The 22,372-nt window shown below is 53.1% G+C and overlaps 1 protein-coding gene across 6 annotated transcripts in view; it reads left to right on the top strand.

Moving 5' to 3' along the window:
* Window positions 1–22,372, top strand: part of MVB12B (multivesicular body subunit 12B) — a 164,542-nt gene that overhangs the window by 132,969 nt on the left and 9,201 nt on the right. For 5 of the 6 annotated variants that reach the window (XR_006725314.2, XR_012506554.1, XM_074362235.1 and 2 more), the window contains 2 exons: window positions 7,224–7,279; window positions 9,842–9,901. Coding sequence is in view for 3 of the 6 variants with exons in the window: in XM_074362235.1 (XP_074218336.1) it covers window positions 7,224–7,279; window positions 9,842–9,901 (116 nt within the window). In the remaining 3 variants the exon portion in view is untranslated. Of the gene's footprint in view, window positions 1–71; window positions 169–7,223; window positions 7,280–9,841; window positions 9,902–22,372 lie in introns of those variants that run through there. The other variant, XR_012506555.1, reaches the window with a different exon arrangement.

A 22,372-nucleotide genomic window follows, 5' to 3' on the forward strand; every position in this document is an offset into this window, starting at 1 on the left:
ACCTGGGGCTTTATGCTTTTAGCTCTTCTAAATTTCACAACAACCCAGGTATTATTTCCTTCCTTCTACAGTTGAGGAAAGAGAGGCACAGAGAGGTTAAACACTTGTCCTAAGTCAGAGGTGGGCTGAGCACCTGAATCCACTATCTGAAGAAGCATGGGCTGCTTGGTGAGTAAATCACAGCCGTGGCCACCGTGTGCCGAGTGCCTGCCGCAGGCAGCTGGGCTCGGCCCCTTCTCGGAGCCGTTTCTTCCCTGGGCAGTGCTGCCCAGCGGGCGTGGTTGTCCTCCTGGACAGGGGACAGTGTGACTCGGCGGCTAGGTGGTGACTTGCCCCCGCCCCACGGTGCCCACGCACGTCAGACTCCGCGTCCCCCCTCCTCCCAGGGAGCGGCCCCTTGTGCGTGGGACTCAGAGGCTCTGCCGAGGCTGATCCATCCCTCCTTTTGGCTTATGAATGACGTGGCAAAACAAATTACTTTGGGGATCTAGAAGGAAGTTTTTGGCCCTGTGTAAACTCAGTTGGAATGTCACCTAGCAGACAGCTCTGGGGGCATCTACAAATATCTTCCAAGGAACATCCCCAAAGTGAAGTCACCAAGAAGGCAGAACGGGCTTGGTGTTTTGGTTTGCAAATGAGTTTTGAGAAATGGCCTTGAGATCTTGGGTTGTTGGCATTTTTCCCATCACAAATTGCAAAGGACTTTTGAAACGCCGCAGGAAAGGGGAGAAGAAAGGGCCGGTCGCTGATTATTTACAGCTGGGAGCCCCAAGCAGGTACACGGAATTAAAGGCCTCCCACCATTCCAACTGCATTTAATTTGATTCTGAAAATGACTACCTGCCAGTAAGCCACGTGGTGCACCCTCATCTCTGCAAGGACTCTGAGGAACTGTGACCGAGTTCACTTAACACCGCTTGGCAACTGTAAGCAGAAAACAATTGAGATGCTGGTAATGGAGTCTTTTTTTTTTTTTTAATTTTACGTTTTTTGCCACATGACTTTATGACTCTCTTTCTCAGGAGTGTTGATTGGAGTATTTCCTTGTTGCAATGTCAGTGAGGGGAGGGGTGGGCAGCCCTGAGCAAATATGGGATTCCTAGGCGACAGGGTGGTCCTGGGCTGGGAGCTCTTGGGAACGGGTCAGTGAGGGGTTGGTGTTCAGTCTGCAGAAGTCCGAGGGTGTGCATTTGGAGGAGGGAAACAGAGAAAGGCTCTGAGGGATTGCCTTGACAAGAAAAATTATGGTTCCCATTTGAAGGGAAAATGCCGCAGCCAGGACCCTATCCCGTAGCAAGACGAAGTTCCTGCAGGTTCATGCAGAGCTGTCTGTGCAAACAGGAGTCCAATTTTATGTCCAAACAAATTTGGCATGCAAATTGGACTTCTTCCCCAAGGAAAGCAAAGGCAGGTATTCCGGTCAGTTAGATGGAGAAGAACCACTCCCCTCTCCTTCTTTAGAATAGGGGGTGGTATTAATACAGCAGCAGATTAGAGCTTTATTTGTTTAAACCTTGCAGATTCTGTAAGCATTCACAGTCCCCTTGACTCACAGTGCCTGATTGTAAAAAGAACAGTTGAATGAGCTCATTGTTTCCTGGTTTCTTCCTTTAATGTATTTTACAAACACGCTGGTGACAGGCCTGACACCCTGATTTCTATGTACTCTCACTTCAGTGTGGGATTACAGCATTAATAACAGAGTTCCATGCATCATGCCATTTTTAAGCATGATCGTTATGATAAAGGGCATATACTTAATTACAGGCCTGCTTAATTACAGCTCTGTTGAAGCTCGTTTGTTTAGGAGAATGCTAATTGCGCTACGGAGCCCGCGGCACCTCCTCGCTTTCATCTGCCTGGTGCCGCTAGGTGCCGAGGATCAGCGTTTTGTTAAAACTGCCACCAAAGATAAAATTGGAAAAAAAAAAAAAAAAAGGAAGAAGAAGAAAGCACTGTCCTGGTCCTGAAAGGAGGCCTGCCTGGCACGTGGCTTTGTGCCGGAGCTGCCGTGTCATCCCCGCTTTCCAGGCAGGGCCACCAAGGCTCAGAGGTGAGCCGGGCGCTCGGCCACCCCCCAGCTGCCCATCCAGGGGACCCACCACGCCCGCTGCAGCGCCACCGCCAGCTGGGCTCTGGGCTCGAATCTTGGTCCCATCCAGCCACCTAACTCCTCCCAGCCTGGGTTTCCTTACCTGTAACTTGCTAGTCGTCATTTTGAGGGTTATTTGACACGTGTTCACTATCTAGTGTGTGGTAAATGTGATCTCCTTTCCTTTTCTCTCTTTCTAGCCTGGGGCTGGGCTAGGGGAGAAGTTCTGTGACCCCAGGTTTAGAGGAGCCGAGGGGCCTGGAGAAGGGACTGCTCTGGGCCCCAGGAATGCCGCCTTTGGCACCAGTGAGGAAAGGACAGGTGTGTCCTGCTTCTTCAGGGTTGTGGCCATGGATTGGTCAGGCCGTGTCAGTGCGAGGACCCCGTACAAACCCCAGGCTGACTGGGAGGGCAGGATGGGGGATGAACATGTACCCCCCCAAACAGTGGGTCTGCGAGAGCTGGGACCTGTCGCTCATGGCTCTGCCTCCAGCTCCTCCACCGTGTGTCACTCTGAGTAGGACTCGGCACTAGGCTGAATGCTCAAACGAGGATCACTGGCTCTCAGCGCTGGGAAGAGTAGTAAGGACAAAACACTGGCCTCAGCTGGGGAAAAGGAAAGAAGGAAACTGAGTTCCCCCACGAGAAGCCCGGATGGAGATGATTTACGAACATCTTTGGGAACATGTGAAAAATGTGTGCTGTTGATTTTAAGAAATATGTTTGGCAAACCTCTAGATATCTTAAAATATGGAAAGGCCGCCCAGATAAGGAGAACAGAAATGGATGTGATGGAATTAGAAGGGAGTTTAGCGGTCCCACAGATCAGCCTCCTACCCAGAGCACCAAATCCCTCCCCAAGTCCTTGGCCAGCAGCCGTCCACCTGGACCTCAGTCAGCCAGCTCCACTCGTCCTCCCTTGCGTCTTCCCCAGAGGAGGGCAGGCCACTCTCTGCACCGTGCCCCGTCTCTCTAGCCCCTCTTCCCGAGAAAGCTCTGAGAACACGTGCAGATATTTGGTTATGTTCACCTTCAAGACCGGAGCCCCATCTCACCCCGTTTCCTGGGTGCTGGGCTCAGATGCAGGTGAGGGGACGACGAACAAAGTATAGGAATCAGGCCTTCCTGGAGCAGCAGGCTGGCGGCTTCCTCTCTTTCCTCCTGGGGGCCAGCTCCCAGTCCCTCACCACCTGGTGGGCTGCGCAGGGCCACCCTCTGAACTCCACACTGGAGCCCGGAGCAGACCAAGGCGCTGCCCCTCCCCCGCACCCGTGGCGCCCCCCCCCCCTTCTAAACAGTCGGATCACGCTGTTGATTTATTCAACAACAGACTAGTCGCTTCTGCTGTTGTTCCAGCATGACCATCTCTTTCATCCCATCTAATACAGTTGATGTTTTGGACCTAAAGTACAGGACTTAACAATGACCTTTTAGTAAATCCCATCTGTTAAATTTAGCCCATGATCCTTACTTTTTGAGATCTTTATTGGGTTTCTCTCTGTTATCCAGTTTATAGACTGTTCTCATCAGCCACAGACTGGATAAGCCTACTCTGCGTGTCTTCGTTGAAGTAGTTGATAATGCCCTGGGCACCCTCCAGAGGGGTCGCTGGAGGTCAGTGTCAGTCTGTTAAATCAGCTTCTTGAACGTCTAGTCCCACCAGTTACAGCCTCTCCTCCCCTTGGCATTGACCAGACCCATTTGCCCGTCTTGTCCACATGGGTAACATGAGAAAATGTTAAGTGCTCTGCTAAAATCCACATTCTTTCAGCCTACTGTAATCTTGGCTATACTAGATTTTTTAAATAAATGAAATTTGGTTGGCAGATCATCTATTTAGCAAACTGTCACTGTCTCCTAGGGACCCTTTTCAGGGACTCCAGGGAGGGTGAGAGCGAGCTGTTCCTCTTGAGCCAGTTCCCATGTGGGAGCTGCAGCCTACAGGACCTGTGGCCTCACTTTCTTTTCCCCCAAGATTGTTAAAACCTGTTTTCTAGAAGAATACAAGAAGCATCTGGCTGTGCCCATCTTTCTATCATGAACTCTAAGATAAAGTGATTTATCCTCAGCTCCCATCTCTCTGCCTTCAACCAGGCAGCTTCCCCTAGAGGTCAGATAAGGTCCAAGAGTTCTGCACACCGTCTCTGCCACTGAACCCTGTCAGTGGGCATCAGCCCCACCATCCTGAAGGCCACCCTCACTGTTGCCTCTTGCTTCTCAGAAAGTCTTGGGAATGCATCTTCCCTTTCTTCTCTCCAGATGTCTCCCAGGCCAGACCTCATCACAGGGGATGCTGACCCCCACCCCAGGCACTGCTGTGCTGGGACAGGAACACAGAGGTGACTCACACATGGATGGCCAGAGGCCCACGGCCCGGGGAAGAAGCATGGCCCTGGCCAGGTGCCCAGGGAGGCGGGCAGGACCTCGGGAAAAGCTTCCTGCATGGGGGCACTCTGAGCAGACCCCAGAGAGGTGGCCGGGTATAGACATAGAGTGAAGGGGAGGGGAATCGTGTGCAGAGGGTCAGAGAGGACCCCATCTCTTCCCTTTGGGGTGCAAGCATGACTACCAGCCTCACACTGGGCAGGAGTCGCCTCCCTCCCTCGCTTCCACCCAGTGCTTCCCGGGATAATCAGGCCTCTGCAAGTCACATCACCACCTTTTCAGAACACATGTTCCCTGAACACACGTTGACATTTAGATGGAAACAACTGTCACCAGTGAGAAGAGAGACCTTCATCATATCTTACTAGAAACCCTCGAACACGAGAAGTTCTTTAAACACCAAAGGCAGAAAGCCTGGTGGGTGGGCGATTAGAGTTCACAGCTCAGTGATGTGGGCTGTAGATGTGTTTGCTGAAGATGGCTCCCCGGGCGTGTGGTCGGCCCGCTTCCTGCTTCCCAAGTGCAGGTGGGGAGCTCTGTCCCGGACCCCGCCGTCTGTCTCCTGGGCAGAGAAGGCGGGAGGGAGATGTGTGTGTGCAGAGCAGAGGGAGGCATGGCCATGGCAGGTGACGACAGGGCACTCTGCGGATTTGAAGGGGGAGGTGGAGGAGGCCGTGGCTTCCAGCTCCTGACTTGGGGTGGCCCAGAGTGGGCGGCACCTTAGCGGTGAGTGGAAGCCCAGGGAAAGAGCAGATTTGAGAAGACGGGGGTCTGACTCGTGTGGGGCTGTTCACACATGCACCCACGTCCCGGCTTGTAGGTCTGACCAGATGGAGCTTGTAGAAGGGCCACCTGGACACTTGGGGAGGGCGGTCAAAACCAGGAAAGACCCTGCTTTGGAGGAAGCGGGTTCGTTCTTGGAAATTGCATTTACACCTCACGGAAGGGCCAGAGACTGCACGGCCTGCCAGCTGTGTGACCTCAGCCGTGCCAGCCTCTCCCCCCAACCTCTGACCCCGACCTGTGAATGGCTGGAGCTGTGTGAGTGCTGTGTGCACGCCTGCCTCTGTGGATGCGGGGTCAGAGGTCAGGGTGCCACGTGGGGTGAGCCTTGACTCCCAGCCACGTTGGGTGGACGGGGGCAGGTTGGCCTCTTCGTGGGTCCTGGGAAGCCTGGCCCTGCCCTCTCTAAAAGGCCTCGTGGCCTTTCCAGGCCCAGGCATGGACGGGTGGGTTTTCCCAGGTGTAGATGCGCGCCAGGCGCGTGTAGGTGCTCAGATTTCATTTGTGCACGTGCATGTGTGATGTACTGTGTACAGTGACTGTGGCTCCTCCCACTTTCTGGGGAGGTGTCACACTGTCCCCAGTGCTTAGCCAGTCCTCTTCCGGGCAGTGAGGGCAGGTGGCAGAGGCTCCTGTTTGGGAAGGTCTGTGACCACAGACGCTTCCATCCAAGCCCAGGGGCCCCTCCTTAGACAGCAGCCTCCCCAAGAAAGGAGGAGGTTTCCAGTGCAGTTTCTTTTTCTTCAAACCTACCAGAGAAGATTTCATTTTTTTCTTCCCAGAAATTAGGAACATAGCTTAAAATGACACATTTGGCTCATCTTGCTGATCAGAGAGGATTTGTCCCAGATTCCTTTTCTTTCTTTTATTTCCTTTTCTTCTTTCTGCTTCTGCGACTCTTATGCCTTAGGACTGAAAAAAATTGCCCACCCCTTGTGTAGCAGAGAAGTCCCCCCATTAGGTGTCGTGGAGCAGAGGTCATTGCCCGGGGAACCCCTCACCCAGAAAACCATCCCCCTCAGCATGAGGCCCCCACACCACACGAGTGACAGGGACTGGAGAGGCCGGGCCCCAGGAGAAGCCTCGCCCGTCCCCACAGCCGGCTCTGCTGCCCAGCCTTCACGCTGCACATGCCCGCAGCGCGCCCTGTCCACGTGTCCCGTTCCTCCACGTCCCAGGGTTTCCATGCTGTAAAGTGCCCTCATCCCAGGGGAGGGTGCCCTTGAGGAGGCAGCTCCAGCTTGTGATCTGAAGGCGATGACCTGGCCTGTGCGGGGCTGTGAAAAAGGAACCGAACCACTGACCCCCTCACTTCTGTGGTTTCCTTTGTTGGAGACCCATTCCCGCCACTTCTGTGTCCTGTTAAAACCTAGCAGAGCGGTGAGCCTCAGCTCAGCCCGTGAGACCGGGGCTAAGAGATCCAGAGGCCCCCTGCTGAGCACCCCGTGCTGCGTTACGCAGGCCGCACTGCCCTCCTTTTAAATATAACTTAAGTAGTGCACCCAGAGCCAAGGCCAGGGTTCAAACCCGGTCTGTCTGACTCCAGAACCACTCTTTCCTCCAACCTAGACCTTTCCCCTGAGCCTGACAGCCTGGGCTGTGATTCCAGTCTCCGCTGAGAGAGTATCTCACAAACATGCTCACCACCCACCTCCTCACCGCGTCCCCTCAGTGGCTCCCACACTTACCCATCAGACCCTGGGTGGGCTCTGGACCAGTCCTGCCCTCACAGCTCTTGTTTGCCCTGCTGTGGGGTGTCTGCCTCCCTCAGCAGGTGTGTGTCCTGGGAGCAGAAATGGCACCTGTGCACACGTGGCCCTGGGCGCCACTCACCTGTGCACTCGTCGGCCAGCTGCAGCCCCCGACTGGCTTGTGTCAAGACCAGTATCTGTGTCAGTATCTCAAGTTACTGAACATCAGTGGTGTCTGCAATGCCATTTCCTCTTTTTTTCTTCTTTTGCAGCAATGGATGGTGTGCCTTTTATGATTTCAGAGAAGTTTTCCTGTGTTCCAGAAAGTGTAAGTTTTATGCATGCTCACCCCCTCTTCTGCTGCCTCCAGCCTGAGCTCTCTGCTCCACACATGGGGTGTCTCGGCAGCCCCTACACCCCTTCCCCTGCCCCCGCCCCTGTTGGAATCATTGCTGCCCTCACGTTCTCCCTTTGGAGGAAGCTCAGGCCTGCAGCCAACAACAGGGCTGCCTGAGAGCTAGAAGTGGGCTGTGCTCCTCCCTGGGCCCCTTCAGCTAATGCTGCACATAGTTGGTGCTTGAGAAGTAAAAGAAAAGAAGGGAAGACACACACAGCCACAGCCAAGCCTATTCATTTCAGATGTGATGGTAAATGACACTAAACTTCACTGGCTGTAAATGTTCTTGGTTTCCAAGTTCAGCTTATTAATTTTTGTTCTTATTTATTTAACGATGATGAAGTCCAGCAGAAAGAAAGCTGCCTCACTTTCCCTTGTCGTCACTGCATCCCACAGTGACCACATTCTCTGCAGGCATCCGAATGGCAGGGCCAGCAGCCGTGGGTCTCCGGCCCCTGCAGGCCAGCGCAGACCTCTGGTACACATGAGTGAACCGAGGCCACACTGGGTCCCTGAGCCATCTTTAGTGACAGGGACAGAGTGAGCTAGCGGGGCCTGAAGGCCAGAACCCAAATCGTGAGAGGCACCCACCGCACAGCTTTGCGGGCCCAGCCAGGCACTCCTGTGCCCTCTCTCAGGTGGTGCCTGCCCCCCTGGATGGCAGTGGCCTTCCCTCCACTCTGCAGGCCTGGTTCGTGTCGGCTCAGTAGACTTGTTTCTGGGTTTTTAAAAATCCTTTCTGCAGAAGTTTGCTTTGAGTAGCTAATAAATATGAAGGCCTGGTTTGGGCACCAGCTAGAGAAGCCTTCAGTGTTTTTCTTGGATCCAGCTTAAAACCACCCAGCTTGCGATTTGACCTGCACTGGAGTTTCCATTTTCATGAAATATAATAGGCCTCCTCTGAACCCTTCTGGTAGGCAGCTTAATCTTGAAAAACGCTCGTGACGTGACATGCAGAGCGTGAGTAACTTCAGCCGACTCCACTTGGCCGCGTTGTCATGGAGACGCTGGCGCCTCTCCCGCCCGCTCCCTTGGAAGGGCCGTTCTGTCCTGCACACCAGCTCCAATCGGGAAAGTTTAGTGGGGCAGTTAGAGCCTAATGATACAACAGCTGGACCTCTGCTGGATCCCGGGCAGCGCGGGCAGGCGGCCCCGGGCTCGCGCCACTCGGGCTGGCGGCGGGAGAACGCCAAACTGTTTTGTGGCTACCGGCAGAGCAGCCCCAGGAGCTGAGTGCCTGATTTGGTGGCCCTGTCCCAAGATCGCCCTCGCAAACGTTCTGCTGCCGGGCTCTCCAACACAGCAAGTGCTCAGGCGGGCGGACCCGGGCCAAGCCCAGTGCCAAGCGCTTCTCTTGTTTAATCTCCCAGCAGCCCGGCCAGGAGGGCCTGCCCGCCCGTGCTGCTTTGTAACCAGAGAGGAAATGATGAAGTGATTAACCTGCCACTGCATCACTGGGAGGCGCTGAGTCGGGTTCGAATCCGGGTCCTTGGTCTCGGAGCCGACCTTGTCCACCCTTCCTCGCAGGAAACCCCCACCCAGCCCGGCTCAGGCTCCAGCTCGGCCCCTGCCTCTGGGCTGTGGTTCAGAACCCTGAAGGCCCCAGGGTTTTGTTGGAGACTCTCAGGTTTCACCTGTCCACCAGCTGCTGCCAGCTACTGGCCTGGGCTGCAGGAGGCGGGGCCGCTGCCCTGTGGAAGCACAGACCTTCGATGTCCCAGAGGGGGGATGGACCAGGGGCCTCGCAGACAGGGCTCCCTCTGCCGCTCTGCGTGCGTTTCAGCCCAGGCATCTCTGGGCCTCCAGCTGACTCTTGTTGCCATGTGTCTTTGATTTTTAGTGCTGTCTGTTGAAAAGCCAGCATTTTCCAAAAAAAAGGGCCCCATGTCTATGAAGTTATAGAAACACCCATTAACACGCGGTGTTATCGTTTTCTACCCATTGATTTCTCCAACATAACTGATGGACAGTTACTTCATTCACCTGTATTTTCAAAGACCTGGAGTTCCCTCCAGTTCCTTCCCTGGATGCCAAGGAATCCCAGACCCCCGAGAGATCAGCTGCCACCCCCCTGGGGTTCCTTAGACCCCGTCCACCACAGAGACGTGGCAGGCAGGGCGGGGTGGTGAGGCCTCGGGCACCTCCATTCCCACTGCTGCAGAAAGAGCAACCCGGCTTTTTACATGGGCGGGGAGAGAAGAGAGGCAGGAGTTATTGGTGACAGTCACTGTGACCCTCCTGGGTCCGGTAGACACATGACTAAGCAGGGTCCCCAGCAGAAGGGGCCCTGGTGACGGCCAGGTTTCTCGGTCTGCTCCTATTACTGCCCTCGCTAATCACTGCGAAGTCACCCCGATGGTTTCCGTGGAAAGGGGGTGGGGAAAGCGCTCGAACACATGGTGGGTTTGAAGTGTCACAACTGTTATGAATAAAAGCAGATGTGAAGCAGCGTTTTCCAGCCATTTAAAAGGATGACTCTATCTGTATTTTCAGATGCAGCCCTTTGATCTCTTGGGAATCACCATCAAATCTCTGGCAGAAATTGAAAAAGAGGTAAGCAAGCTGCCCAGACGGGGACAGGTGGGGCCTGGGCCCGCGCTCACTGTTAGGGGTCTGTCCCGGGAACAGGGTGACCCTTGGAGAAAGACACTTTCATTGCTCTCAAGTGTATTTCTTAGAAACAAAAACTCACTTTTAATGTGCTTATTACTTCAAGTAATAAGTCAGAAGGTTTTACGTGATGGACAGAACAATCAATTTTGCTTCATTTTTTTTTTAAATATCTCGGCTTAAAGAAGGTGGAGGTTGGGGGCTGGGTGTGGGGTTGGCTGTCCCCCTTTCTGTTTTATGATTTGCCACCAGTAAGGGTTTGGGGAAATGTCCAAGCCTCTTTGTGATTTAGAGGAAGGATCGCAATACATTCCATTGTGCTTGGTAAGCCAAACCCCACTTGGCAGCCTGGTTTGAAAGAGTCTGGATGTTTTCCTAATAAAAAAGAAGGAAATCCAGGACCGGAGTCCATGTGACAACTCTGAAGACAGAGAGCTGAGATAATGGAATCAAACTGGAGGTCAGCTCCGCCGGTGTTCTCCCCGCTTTCATAAGACAGCGCGAGAGTGTGTGTCGTCTCTTATGTATAGACGGTTGTTAAGCAGTCACATGCTTGCAGCCAGCTCTCCTCTGAGAGGAACATTTGTCTCCAAGATGGAAATGGTAGAACCATTTCAATATTCTCAGTTCCTCTGGGTTTTCTCTTGTATACCCAGCTAGCAGAAGCAGGTTGCATTATTGAAAGATGGCTGAAATCAAGGAAAATTGAATCAATGTAATACAACGAATTTCTAAACCTGTCACACCAAAAACAAGACAAGAAAGTCCCCCTTTGTCTTTGAGTTTTGGTAAATCACAAAAACCAACCTGATTGTCATCTGCAGATTTTGAGGGTAGACTTAGGAAGAAGAAAGGCAGGCCACCACCCCGTCAGAAAACACCCGTCCGAGAGGTTCCGTGTCTGCTCTGCCCAGAAGCCGCGTGGCCAGGGGTGGCTCCCGGCTGCTTGGGGTCCTGCACAGGGTGGCTCTGGCGAGTGTGTGCGGAAGGCCTTTGCGGGGGCTGCTCTCCCTGCAGGCTGTGGAGTAGGGGCATGGCCTGTGACTCTGCAGGACGGACAAGGTCACACACGCCTGACAGGGTCGGGGTTGGGGTCACACCCCCTCTCTGCCTAAAGCCAGGATGACAGTCAAACCTGTCGCGTGAATACTAAATGGACAGATACAGAAAGCGCGCAGACAGCAGATGCCCGTCACTGCAGGCTGGTGGTGGAGACGGGGCAGCCATGAGGGGACGTCGCCCCTTCTCTCCCCTCCCGTCCTCCAGGCTGTGACAGGAGCTCATTTATTTAAGCACCTGCTTGGTGCTTAGCTCTTGGGCTGGGCTTTACCTCCACCATCACCGATACTCACCCCAGGCTGACCAGGTGGCATCATTCCTCCCCACTTCATGGGGCAGAAGTTGAGACTCTGAGAGGTGAAATCATTTGCCCCACATTGAGACCTAGCGTGTCATTCCCCAAATCTCTCCTTTATGACACACAGCCTGTGAATCCCTGTCCCTCCAAGGGGCTGGTGGGGACAGTGGGACCTGGGAGGCCCCTCAACCTGTGTTCTGACCCCGGCCTGGCCTGCAAGTTACCAGGATGGGGTGGAATAGGAGCGAGCCCCGGTGTGGAGCCAGTGCATGTGGTGAAACCACCATAAAGTCTCAATTCTCGTCCCCATTAAAGGGCCAAAAATGTGCGTGGTTAGACTGCGTTGTCTTGATGTCTGGCACCTGGAGCCGAGCCCGCCTGCCGGGGGCAGAATCTTCAGCTCATCCACTTAACCTCTCTGAGCCTCGGCGTCCTCTTCTGTAAAATCAAGACAGTGGTAAAAACGCACCGTAGCATTTATGAGTTTGACTGAGACAGTCATGGAAATGGCTTAACAGCACCTGCCAGGGCTACTGCGCGGGTAGTGATCAGCGGCTGCTGTCATGGTCATGGTCGTTGTTGCCACCATCCCCTGGTCCACAGGAAGCGAGGAAGTTGGTGTAAATCCGTCCCAGTTCAGCCTGGCTCGCCGCCCCCTTGCTGGTGGCAGAGTGACGGCAGCTCAGTGAGCCAAGCCTAGCTTGCTTCTTTGTTTCCAGTGATGGGTTAAAACCCACATCTGTGTTCTCTGTTGAAGGAAACTAAAGTGGAGTTAAAGAAAACGTAGGGAAACGGGGAGAGGTTAGAAATGCTGAACAGGGCGTGAAGCCGTTACAGGTGTCACTGCCGTCAGTGATGCCACGGACTTTTCCACTTAATCTGAGGATTTAAAAGTTGTCACACCAGCCACCTGTGTGCATTTGATGGCGACTAGAATGTTGGCATCCACACACTTTGGTGAACAGGCTCTTCAACAAGGTCAGGGAATTTTCTCGTAAATAAACCGGAACTTGCTCCTTTTCGCTGCTGAACTCAGCGTTGCTCCTGAAGTTGGAGACCGAGGAGAAGCTGTGCCCAGGCCCTGGGCTCCGCGTTGGGTTCTGTGGGTTGGCCCTGAGCCCCTGGGGGTCTCCTTGATCAGGATGACTTTGCTCTTTTCCATTGTCAACCAGTCTGGCTGGCTGCCCTCGGGGATGGGGCCGGGGGCGCGTGCTTGAGGAGGGGCCTGGGGGCAGGGGAGCTCCACGGGGGGGGGGGGGGTCACTGTACTCATGTTCACACTATCAGCCAAGCACCCTCCCCCGAGAAGGCAGGAGACTGACTGCCTTTGGGTTCAGGGAGACCATGACCTGCACCGTCCCCGAATGTCACCTGGGATTTCCGACCAGCATCTGTGGGGGCTGCTTTGTGTGGGGCGGTGCTCCCCTCTGTGACCCCTCTGCACCCCACGGGGGAGGTGGTGTCACAGAAGTTTACAGCAGAAACCTGGGCTCAGGTGGTCCCTGGAGACGGCACACTGCCCGCCCATCCAGCCCTGGCATGGGTTTCTCTCCTGCCAGCTTTAACTTCACCCACCCTGCTCTGCCTGGGGGATGCGTCTGAAATAAGTCTGCGCCCCGTCACCATTTGGCCTCAGGGACAGGTTACTCCATGAACGAGCCCCTCCCCCAGTCAGCCTTGAGCTTGGTGACTAGGGACCAGAGCGAACGCCAGCAGCCAACCCAGGATCACCAACCCCGGCTGCCCCCCACCACAGCAGGACCCGCCACGGACCCCAGCCTGCCCAAGAGTTGCCTGGCACTGAGTAACAGTTGCAGAGAAAGGAGGTATCACCCCAGGTGGGTGGCAGTGCACCTCCAGCCTCCCCGGACTCTGATGGGCTCCAGGTGCAGTGTGACGCTCGGCCCCGCCAGCAGGAAGGTGGGACAAGGCTTGCCGGCAGTGTGGACAAGAGCCGCCTGCCATGTGGGTGCGTAGATTCCAGGTGTCTGTGTGGACAGTGGAGGCAACGTGGTATAGTGGAGGGGACACAGCTTTTGAGTCCCACCCCCTGTGGTAGCATGCCAAATCTGCGACCTAGGCTGGGCCCTGGGGCAAGGCCCCCAGCCTCAGGTTGGGGTGCAGGCCCACGGCTGCCACCTTGGTCAGGGCACTGGTCCAGCGTCTGCTGCTGGCGTATTCATGGAGAGACCCAGCAGTTGTGTGTGCAGCACCGGGTTAAGTTTCATGACAGGCCCCCGGTCGTGATTAAAATCAAAGCCTATGCCATCCAGCAGATTTCGGGGGGAAAATTCTTCAGGTGCCCTCTGGTGGTGCGGGCTGGTTAATAAACAAACTCCCACTTTGAAGGCTGTCACTCTCCTGGCTCCGATGATCTTAGCAGCCTCTTTCCTTCCAGCCCCATCCTCCAGCAGCCACGTCCCCCTGCCATCCACTTCCCTCCGCAGCTCAGAGCAGGGGCTTTGCCTTGTAGACTACCCTGAGGCTGGAGAGTGTGTTTTTGCTCATCTCCCCTCAGTCCTGGGAGGTGACCAGCAAGCAGCCAGTGGCAGCTGTCGCAGCAAAGCGGGGGCCTTCTGGCCCTAACCGGCCCCCTTGCCCCAGGCGGCACCCCTTTGGCTCTGCGGGAGGGTGGCAGTGACCCCGGAGGGCTGCGTCCCAGCGAAGCCTTATTGTCCTCCCCGTTGCCCAGACAAAAGGTTCTCTCCATTTGAGAGTCAGGAAGAGTGTAATTTCGCAGCCGGCCCCATGATGAAGCATCTTCTCTCGGCGTGAGAAGATGGGCATATAAATATTCTCTGTCTCTGCCGCTCTTTATTTCCCTTGTAAGCAGTCGCCCCGTTTCTCCATCTGATGGATGCCCCACCACAGCCAGAGTGGGAGCTCCCTGGCTCCTCAGTTCAGGCAGCAGCTTCTAAAATAACTCCCGAGTCGTGGTTACTTTTCCTGGAGCCTGTTTATCCTCACTCCCTGCCCACTGCTCCACCCTCCCCTGTGACCCGTCCATCCCCGGCCTCACCTCCCTCACAGACTGCGCTGCTGTCCCCTGTCTCACGAATGGCGGCCGGGAGACGGTGGCCTCGACCGTGGGTTTCATGCTGCATGCCTAGCACTGCAAGCCTTTAGGAAATAGGAGGCAACAATTCCTGTGATTGAAGCAGCATCCAGAGTGCCTTCCAGCCCAGCACACAAAGCCGTTCCCCACCTGCAGCCGACCCACAGAAAACCACAGGGCCCACCCTTCCCTTCAGTGGGTACCACACTCAAAAACGTGGCAAGGGAAGCGTCATTAACCCACCACTCGTCCTGTGGGAGCAAACAGACTCCATTTTCACTCCATTTTAAGGCTGAAAGACAAGGGAGAGTCTAATTAGTAAAGGGACGATCTAATATTAATCACTCCCTTAAAATTGACAAGGGAGGCAGTCTGTTTAACCACTTAATTGCTACAGGTTTTTATGGGCTGCCGTTTGCAGATGTATTTAATGAAGAAGTTATAAATCTAAAGGAGCTTAAAATTTTAATTTTATACCTAAATATTTTCCTTGTTCTCATGTTTGTAGTCAATCCTCAAGAGTGCAGTCACGTGGAATGTTCTTTAAATGAACATATTTGCTAACTGGCGTGATTTCAGTTTTTAAAACATTGGTTCCAGCAATTAGGCATTTTTTTCAGTTCCCAAATGACTAGAGAAATTCGTCTTGATTATAATTGCTCTTAGCCACGCATATCTAATTTGTGTCTTTTTAAGTGTTAATTAGTAAACAGTTTGAGCTGACATCTTTATGTGTTTGTGTGCTGAAAAATGGGGCTTATTGCTTATTTAGCTTGGGGCCGATTCCACTAGCATTTACGTCACGACACTGAGGTAAAATTAATGGAAGCACATTTGGCATCTCAAGGTAAAAAGAATTTTTGAATCCAGCCTGTGGACATCCACTTCGCATGGGCTTCTGCAGGCCCTTCCAATATTTGAGATTAGAGTGAACTTGGGACCTGCACACGTGGGAAGAAAGTGAGGCGGAAGATTTTTGTATCAGTAATGAAATGGCAGAGTCCCAATTTTATCAAAGCAAAACGTTCATATCCCAGCACAATTGTTCATTCTTTCTACTTTTGGGAAGCTTTCATTGTGCTTATTAACAGTAAAGAATTTTGTAGAGGGAGATATTGCCAAATCTGTGGTCCCTTTGCACCATCTAGTGGTCAGATAGTAAACTGCAGCAGGAAATAAGGCGTCTTGTCTCTACCTGTGAGAGTTAACATTTTCATGACCCAGCATCTTTTTTACTTTCTTTTCCCGTCAGGAAGCTGATACGTTTTGGGAAAGAAATTCGCCTACTTCGTTTATTAAATAAAATTTAGTTAAGTAAATAGAAGTTAACCTGTTCTGCCCCTTTTTTATATTGTCCAAAGACACAGAGCTGCCACCAAATTCTTACAGAGCTATCACACTGAGTTAATTCCAGCCCAAAACAAAGAAATCTAATGAGTTAGCCTATTAGACAGCCGTTCCAGAGGCATAAAAGAAGTGTTAGGCTTCTTTTGAAATGTGGGAACTAGCTCGGGGACCTCCACTTCACGGACCCTTCCGGAGTCTGACCCCAGCTCGGGAGCCACTGATACCACAGGCGAGATGAGTTCTCTCCCCATAAATTGTGGCAGACATCGTGGGCCGTTTATCATCTGAAGCAGCTACCCTGCTGATCAGAATCAATTTTTTTAATATTTAGTGTTTTCCTTCTGAGTTCAAAGGCTGTACATGTTTATTAAAAAGCAGACATTACAGAAACATGTAAGAGGTGAGAGTCCCCCATGGTCCACTTGTGGGAGATGCACCCACATGTTCAAACATCACAAGGGTTCAGCACTGGACATAATATTCCGTATCCTGCTGTCGCACGGACCAGTATATCTTGCCCAGCCTTCCATGTCATTTTGCACAGATCTACCTCATTCGTTTTAATGACTACATGTGGTTCCCTGTTATGATTATGTCATAATTTATTTAAGCAATCCACTATTGATTGACTTTTGAGTTGTTTCCAATTATTCACTATTATACTGCTGCAATATATTTCCTTGTACATGTGTCTTTGCTCTCCTGGGCCTTTTCTTTAGACGAATGCATGGTATTACCACTTTGCCTTCCAAAAAGAGCCTGCCCGTCTAAACCTCCCCGCCTCCCCACCCTATGGTGTATGAGCGATAACCTGTTTCCCACATCCCCACTATAGCTAAGCGTCACTGGTATTTAAAGGTGAACATCTTCTCAAATGTTTATTGGCCATTTGTATTTCTTTTGTGAATCTCTTCTGTTTATGCCCTTTGCCCAGTTTTTTCTATTGACTTATTTAGCTTTTTTCATTCATTTCTGATTACTTTATGTTCTTTATAAAAACCTTCTCTCTGTCATATATTCAAGAGCGCGCACACACACACACACTTCAGGCTTCTCCTCTTGTTAATGACGTGTTCTGCTATACGATTATTTTAAATTTTTCATGGGCACTTTCATCTTTGCTTTAATATGGCTTCATGTCATACTTACAAGATTGTAGAAATATTTATCCTTATTTTTTCATACCCTTTTGTATCTTAATATATGAAAATATAAACATTTCAACTACTTAATCCATCTGAAATTTATTGGAGGGTGAGATCTAGAACCAGCTTTATTTTATCCTAAAGTGTTTGCCAGTTTTCTTAACATTGTTTACTTTCTTCAATGAGTTTTACATGCTACCTTCATCACATAGTTCCATCTGTAAGTGGGTCAGTGGATGTTTTTCTTGACTCCATTCATCTCTGTCCTTTTTATATGATTGCCACACTGTTTTGAATCTGACAGCTTTACAATAAGCTTTAATATATGGTAAGGTTAGTTCTCCCCTAAACTCCCCCCAAATGTTCCCAATTGTGTTCACATGATTATTCTTCCAGTTGAACTTTAGAATCTTTTCGAGAGGAAGGGGCTTCCGGATGTTTTTGGTGACTGCGTTGAGCCTGTTGATTGATACAGGAACAGTTAGCATTTTGGGTGACAGGTCTCCACCCAGGCTTTGTGCAGTCGCTCTGCAGGGTGGGGACCCCGCAGAGCCGGGGGGGGGGGTCTCTCTGGAGCCCTGCACACTGCTCTTCAGCTTATTCCCAGGTGTTTGAGGCTTCTGTGGCTGCTGTGAACAGGACCCTTCTCCCATTATATTTTCTGTCACTTATGTATCAGGAGCCTTGGCTTTTGCATTTTATTTCTGAAGCTGACTCTCCTAGGGACTCCTTTGCTCATTCTGACGGTTTCTTAGTTGCTGTGTATGTCGCCTGCAAACCCCGGCGCGGCCGCCTCCTGCTCCTCTTCCGGTGCCTCCGCCTGGCACCTCGGCCGGCACGTTTGGGTCCCTGGACCCCTGTCTGCATGGAAGTTTCTGATTGCAGTACTAACCTGTAATGCTGCATCTGGGCTTGCTATGTATAGACAGATCTTTTTTTTTCCAATCCTGTTTAAGAATTAGCCATCTATTTCTATTTTCCTAAGTTTTTTTCAGGATTGGATAGTGGCTTTTGATAAAAGCCTTTTAATCATCCATTGAGATTTTTTTTTCTCCACGGGCATGTTAACGTGGTAGATTCTGTTAATAGTGTCCCTAATTCTGCACGCCTCAGAGTCCCCTTCTCCTGCCCCGCCCCTGTTGTGGTTCTGTCTGCGGCAGGGATGTCAGCGACGTCACAGGTTGCTCTCGCAGTGGCCCCGGGCGGTCGTCTCTCAGTGGGTCAGTGAGCGCGCCGACTGGCCGTGGAGACCAAGCACAGACGGCGTTTGCAGACAGAATCACCTGCCCGGGTTCTGTTGTTGCTTGGGTCCCTGGCTCCTGTAAAACTGCGATCAAGAGGAATATTCAGTCTTCTGCAAAGTCCATCATGAAAGGAGTTTTCTGTCCTTTTCTTATGGTTTTGGGACCTCTCACCCCCGCCAAGTTTTAAAGTAATAACCCCCTCCCAAATTGAACTCAGAAGGTTGCCTGGCGTGTATTTAAAACGCGAGCATAAAGATGAGATAAAGAATGGGGGGCACCTTCCCAGAGCAGCCCCGCAGCTTATCCTCTTCCACTCAGAAGTCAATGCAGAAAGCGGCGTTCTTTTAAATATTTTCCACAAATGACCTGGGGAGGGAAGATACAAGTATCATGTTTTAGGTGGTATTCAGGCGGGTTCTGAAACGCTGGCTCCCTGAAGGGCAAGTCCCGGGGCACAGAAATGGCGCTTAAGTCAGCAGCAGAGGTGGCGCCCAGCCACCCGGAGCCCCTGCTCGGGACACGGGCTGGACACACAGGTGCCCACGGGGCCCGCCAGCCCCGCACCTAGGGAGGGCCCAGGAAAAGCAAAACTCGTTTTGTGTTTGTGTTAATCAGGCAGCGGTTTTCAGTTCCACTTCCCCCCATTTTCCTCATCTCTACACACACACACACACACACACACAGACACACAGACACAGACACACACTCACACTCACACTCACACTCTCTCTCTCTCTCTCTCTCTCTCTCTCTCTCTCTCTCTCTCTCTCTCTCTCTCTCTCTAAAATGGCAGTTGACGCTCTGCCTGCCTGGGTAGGTTATGGGGGCTGGGGGGCACTGTGGCAAACTGGAAAGCCGTTGTCTCTCTAAAGGAAGCCGCCTCCATTCACCCGTGAGGCTCACGGTTGCCATGCAAGAATGAAGGTTTCGAACTGCCATAGGCCCCTAATTTTTTTTAATAGAATCTGGGAAATGTATGCCAAGTCCCTCAACTTTCAGTGTTTGTAACTAATTTTGAACACCACACAGGCCACCAATGTGTGAACCTCCAGCTGGCACATGTCTGTGCCTGGAGTTCCAAACACAGATCACAGCCAGACTCATAATTTGACCATTCATGGGGTGAATGCGGACAAGCCCTAGGATCAGCACTTTGCTTCCATGAGTTAAATACCGTGGGCTGGGGAGATCACACCATCACGTTCAGAGGGCTGTGGGACCACTGCTGCCTCCACAGAAGATGGAAACCAGGACTTCCCACCTGCCAGAGAAGTGTCCCTAAGCTAGCTGTCCTCTCTCCTTTGCTTGAGCTATGCCCGCAGCCTGATCTGTCTCTTCACTCACCTGTCCAGCCACCTGTCCATCTATCCACCCATCCCTTCACCACCACCCCCCACCCACCCATCCATCACTCACTCACTCATTCATTCATTCCTCTATTTTGGGCCACAGCCTCTACCAGGCTCTGAAGCTGCAGAAATGGCCGAGATCCCATCCCACCCCTGCACTGAAGGAGGAAATGGAAAGTGGTGTGGGGGCCCCGGAGGTTAGTGATTAAGCCTCCCTGGGGGAGGAAGAATGTCCCAAAGGGAATAGCATTCAGAAGGGCACGAAGGTGTGACTGTGTGTGCCACTCCCCCCCCTACCACCGACCCCCGGCTCATTTAGGACATGGTGCTTGGCAGGAAGAGGGAGGGGAGATCTGAGAAGCCAAGCGTGGGGTGGGATCTGTGCTGAAACCTCGCAGACCTCTGCCTGGAGGAGGGGCTGGGGCTCTGCCCAGGTGGGGACGTGGGAGTCATTTCCCTGCTCCCTGATGTTCTGTCGGCTCCTAGGTGGAGGTGCTCCTGAGCCGAGGGTGCCCTGCGAGTGGGGGGATCTCCTGGCACTAAGCCCAGGGAGGCGGGCCATGTAGGATGCAAGCGGCTGTCGCCCCCCTCCAAGGAGTGGCAGGCTTAGAGCAGGGAAAGGGAGGAGGGGGTGCTGACAAGGGTGGATGAACGTGACCCGGGTGCCCCGAGTCAAAGGCGCAGGGGCTGGATCGGCACGTGGTCCTGCACTGTTCAGCAGCCCTGCGGGGTGCTGTGCCCGGACAGACCAGGTTCCTGCCCTGGGGGCAGGTGGGCCACAGAAGGGCCCTCATTCAGCCCCTCATTTAGGGTGAGGCCGAGCAGTGGAACTGGGTGGGGCTCGGGGCTCCAGACTCTGGGGTTGCTGCTGTTAGAGCTAATGAACCCAAAGGGAGAGCCAGAGCAGAAACGCAAAAGAGGCTTCTCTAAAGGGTTGCAGGAGGTGTGCCGACCCCACCGTGGGCTTGTTGTGGGACCCGCCTGTGTCCCGACCCCTGGTGGCCTTTGTCAGTCTGCTCACCTGTCGTGGGAAGGGCAGCAGTACCAGCCTCCTAGGGTGTGAGGATTCTGTCCCCACCCTGACTTGGGACTGGCAGCCCTGCCCCTCCTGTCATCTTATTAGTGATCACGGGGCTCATGGGTTCTCAGCAAGTGAGAAGGTGAACACGGCCTCTCCCCAGCTCTGGAGTGTTCCAGGGCCTCCTCCATGGAGAGCCACTGTTCTGCCTTGTGGACCCCGGGGCTCCCCTTTCACCCAGCTTTTTGCATGTCTCTGTGGAACCATAATTCAAGTACAAAATGAGCCCTCCTTGACAAAATGAGGAGACTCAGACCACAGAGTGTCACGTGCCTCAGGCCCGTCCCTTCCCCTGGTCCTCAGTACACAGAGCCTGCACCCGGGGGACGTGGGGCCCCTCCGTGCCCCCTCCTCGCAGTGATGCCTGCCCCTTCCCTCCCCGGAAGGTTGAGTCCAGCAGCCAGACTTCCACAGACAGATGGAAGAACATGGAGCCCTCACGTGAGGGGAGGAAGCAGGTTGCAGGGCAGGCTTGGAGTCCGGGTTCTAAAAACAATCCTTACCGCCCTTTCTGCTCCCGAGCCCTCTGGTTGATGGGTCATTATGAGACCCAGGGAGGGAAGGGTATATGCCTGCCTTTTTTCCTTTCCCTTCTATTTAGTGTTTTTTCAGGGAGTGGGGCTCTACCTGCCTAACCATTAAAATCACCTGGGTACTTTAAGAAATCCCTGATGCCTGCCCCACCCTGCCAGTTAACCCAGAACCAGCTGCACCCCACCCCTGCCCCGCCCCACCCCAGGCAGGGCCCAGGCAGCACTGGCTTTTGTTAAAACCCTTGATTCTGATGCACTCGGAGGACAGGTTTGTCCCCCTTGAGGTGCTTTCTCGCGAATTGTCTTGGGTGATTCTCACAACCCCTTTGTGAGTGGATAGGGAGCTTGTCCCCCACTTTCTGTCATGAGGCTGGGGCTGGAGTGACTTTGCCTCCCTGCTGCAGCTAGAAGCCAAGGTTGGCATCTCCCACTGCCGAGACGCTGGCCTCACCATGACAGGAGGCTCTTAGCATCCAGGAATCGTGTGCTGTGGCTTGAGAGGTCTGATGGGTCAGGGTCTCCTGCCAGGGGCGCACCATCCCGGGCCCAGGGAAGGCCGGGCAGAGCCCCTGACAGTGACATCTCTTTCCTGGAGAGGCTGCCCATCTTCTGTGCTGCTGTGATGACGGCCTGTGCCCACCAGAGGGCGCTGCGGCTTGGCGCCGCTTAGCTGGGCTCAGCCCTGCGAACCCAAGTGCTTTTTAATTGAAAATTTTTTTAATTCAAAAAGGATTTGCTGTTTGTACGCCAGTGCAGGTTTTCCTTATGCAGGAGACTAATGTCTTGAGTAAACAGATCCGGGCCCAAATCCACCTTCAAAGGTACTCGCTGTTTGCCCAAGGGAGTGAAAGGGCTTCCAGAAGCGGCCCTAGTCTCTTGGGCAAACACTTTGGGGCCAGCAATCCCAGGCAGAGGACAGCGTCTGTGGGAAGGGTTATCCACAGCCTAAGGGGGATTATGTCGGGGGACATATGTTGAAATTTCACTTGGGGAGGTAGAGAAAACAAGAGGTGGGGGAGCAGTGCTTTTCTCCAGCTGAGATAACCTAAAAAGGGAAAAATCTCAAAGGCAGGGGTGGGGGGACAGCAGTCTGTGCCCCGGGGTCCCTGGCCCTCTCCGGGGGCGGTGTACTCGGGCTGTGAGTCAGGAAAAGGCAGCATGTGTATTCCAGACTGCTCCCCGCCTCCCCCCGGCCCCAGAGTGAGAGGAACAGGGATTTAGTAGTTTATCCTTGAAGGCCTTCCTACACCCCCCGGCTTCCCAGTGACCCTGTCCCTGCCCCTGGCCTCACAACTCCCACCAGGGT

Source organism: Camelus bactrianus, chromosome 4, assembly GCF_048773025.1.
Source record: "Camelus bactrianus isolate YW-2024 breed Bactrian camel chromosome 4, ASM4877302v1, whole genome shotgun sequence".
Taxonomy (NCBI): Eukaryota; Metazoa; Chordata; class Mammalia; order Artiodactyla; family Camelidae; genus Camelus; species Camelus bactrianus.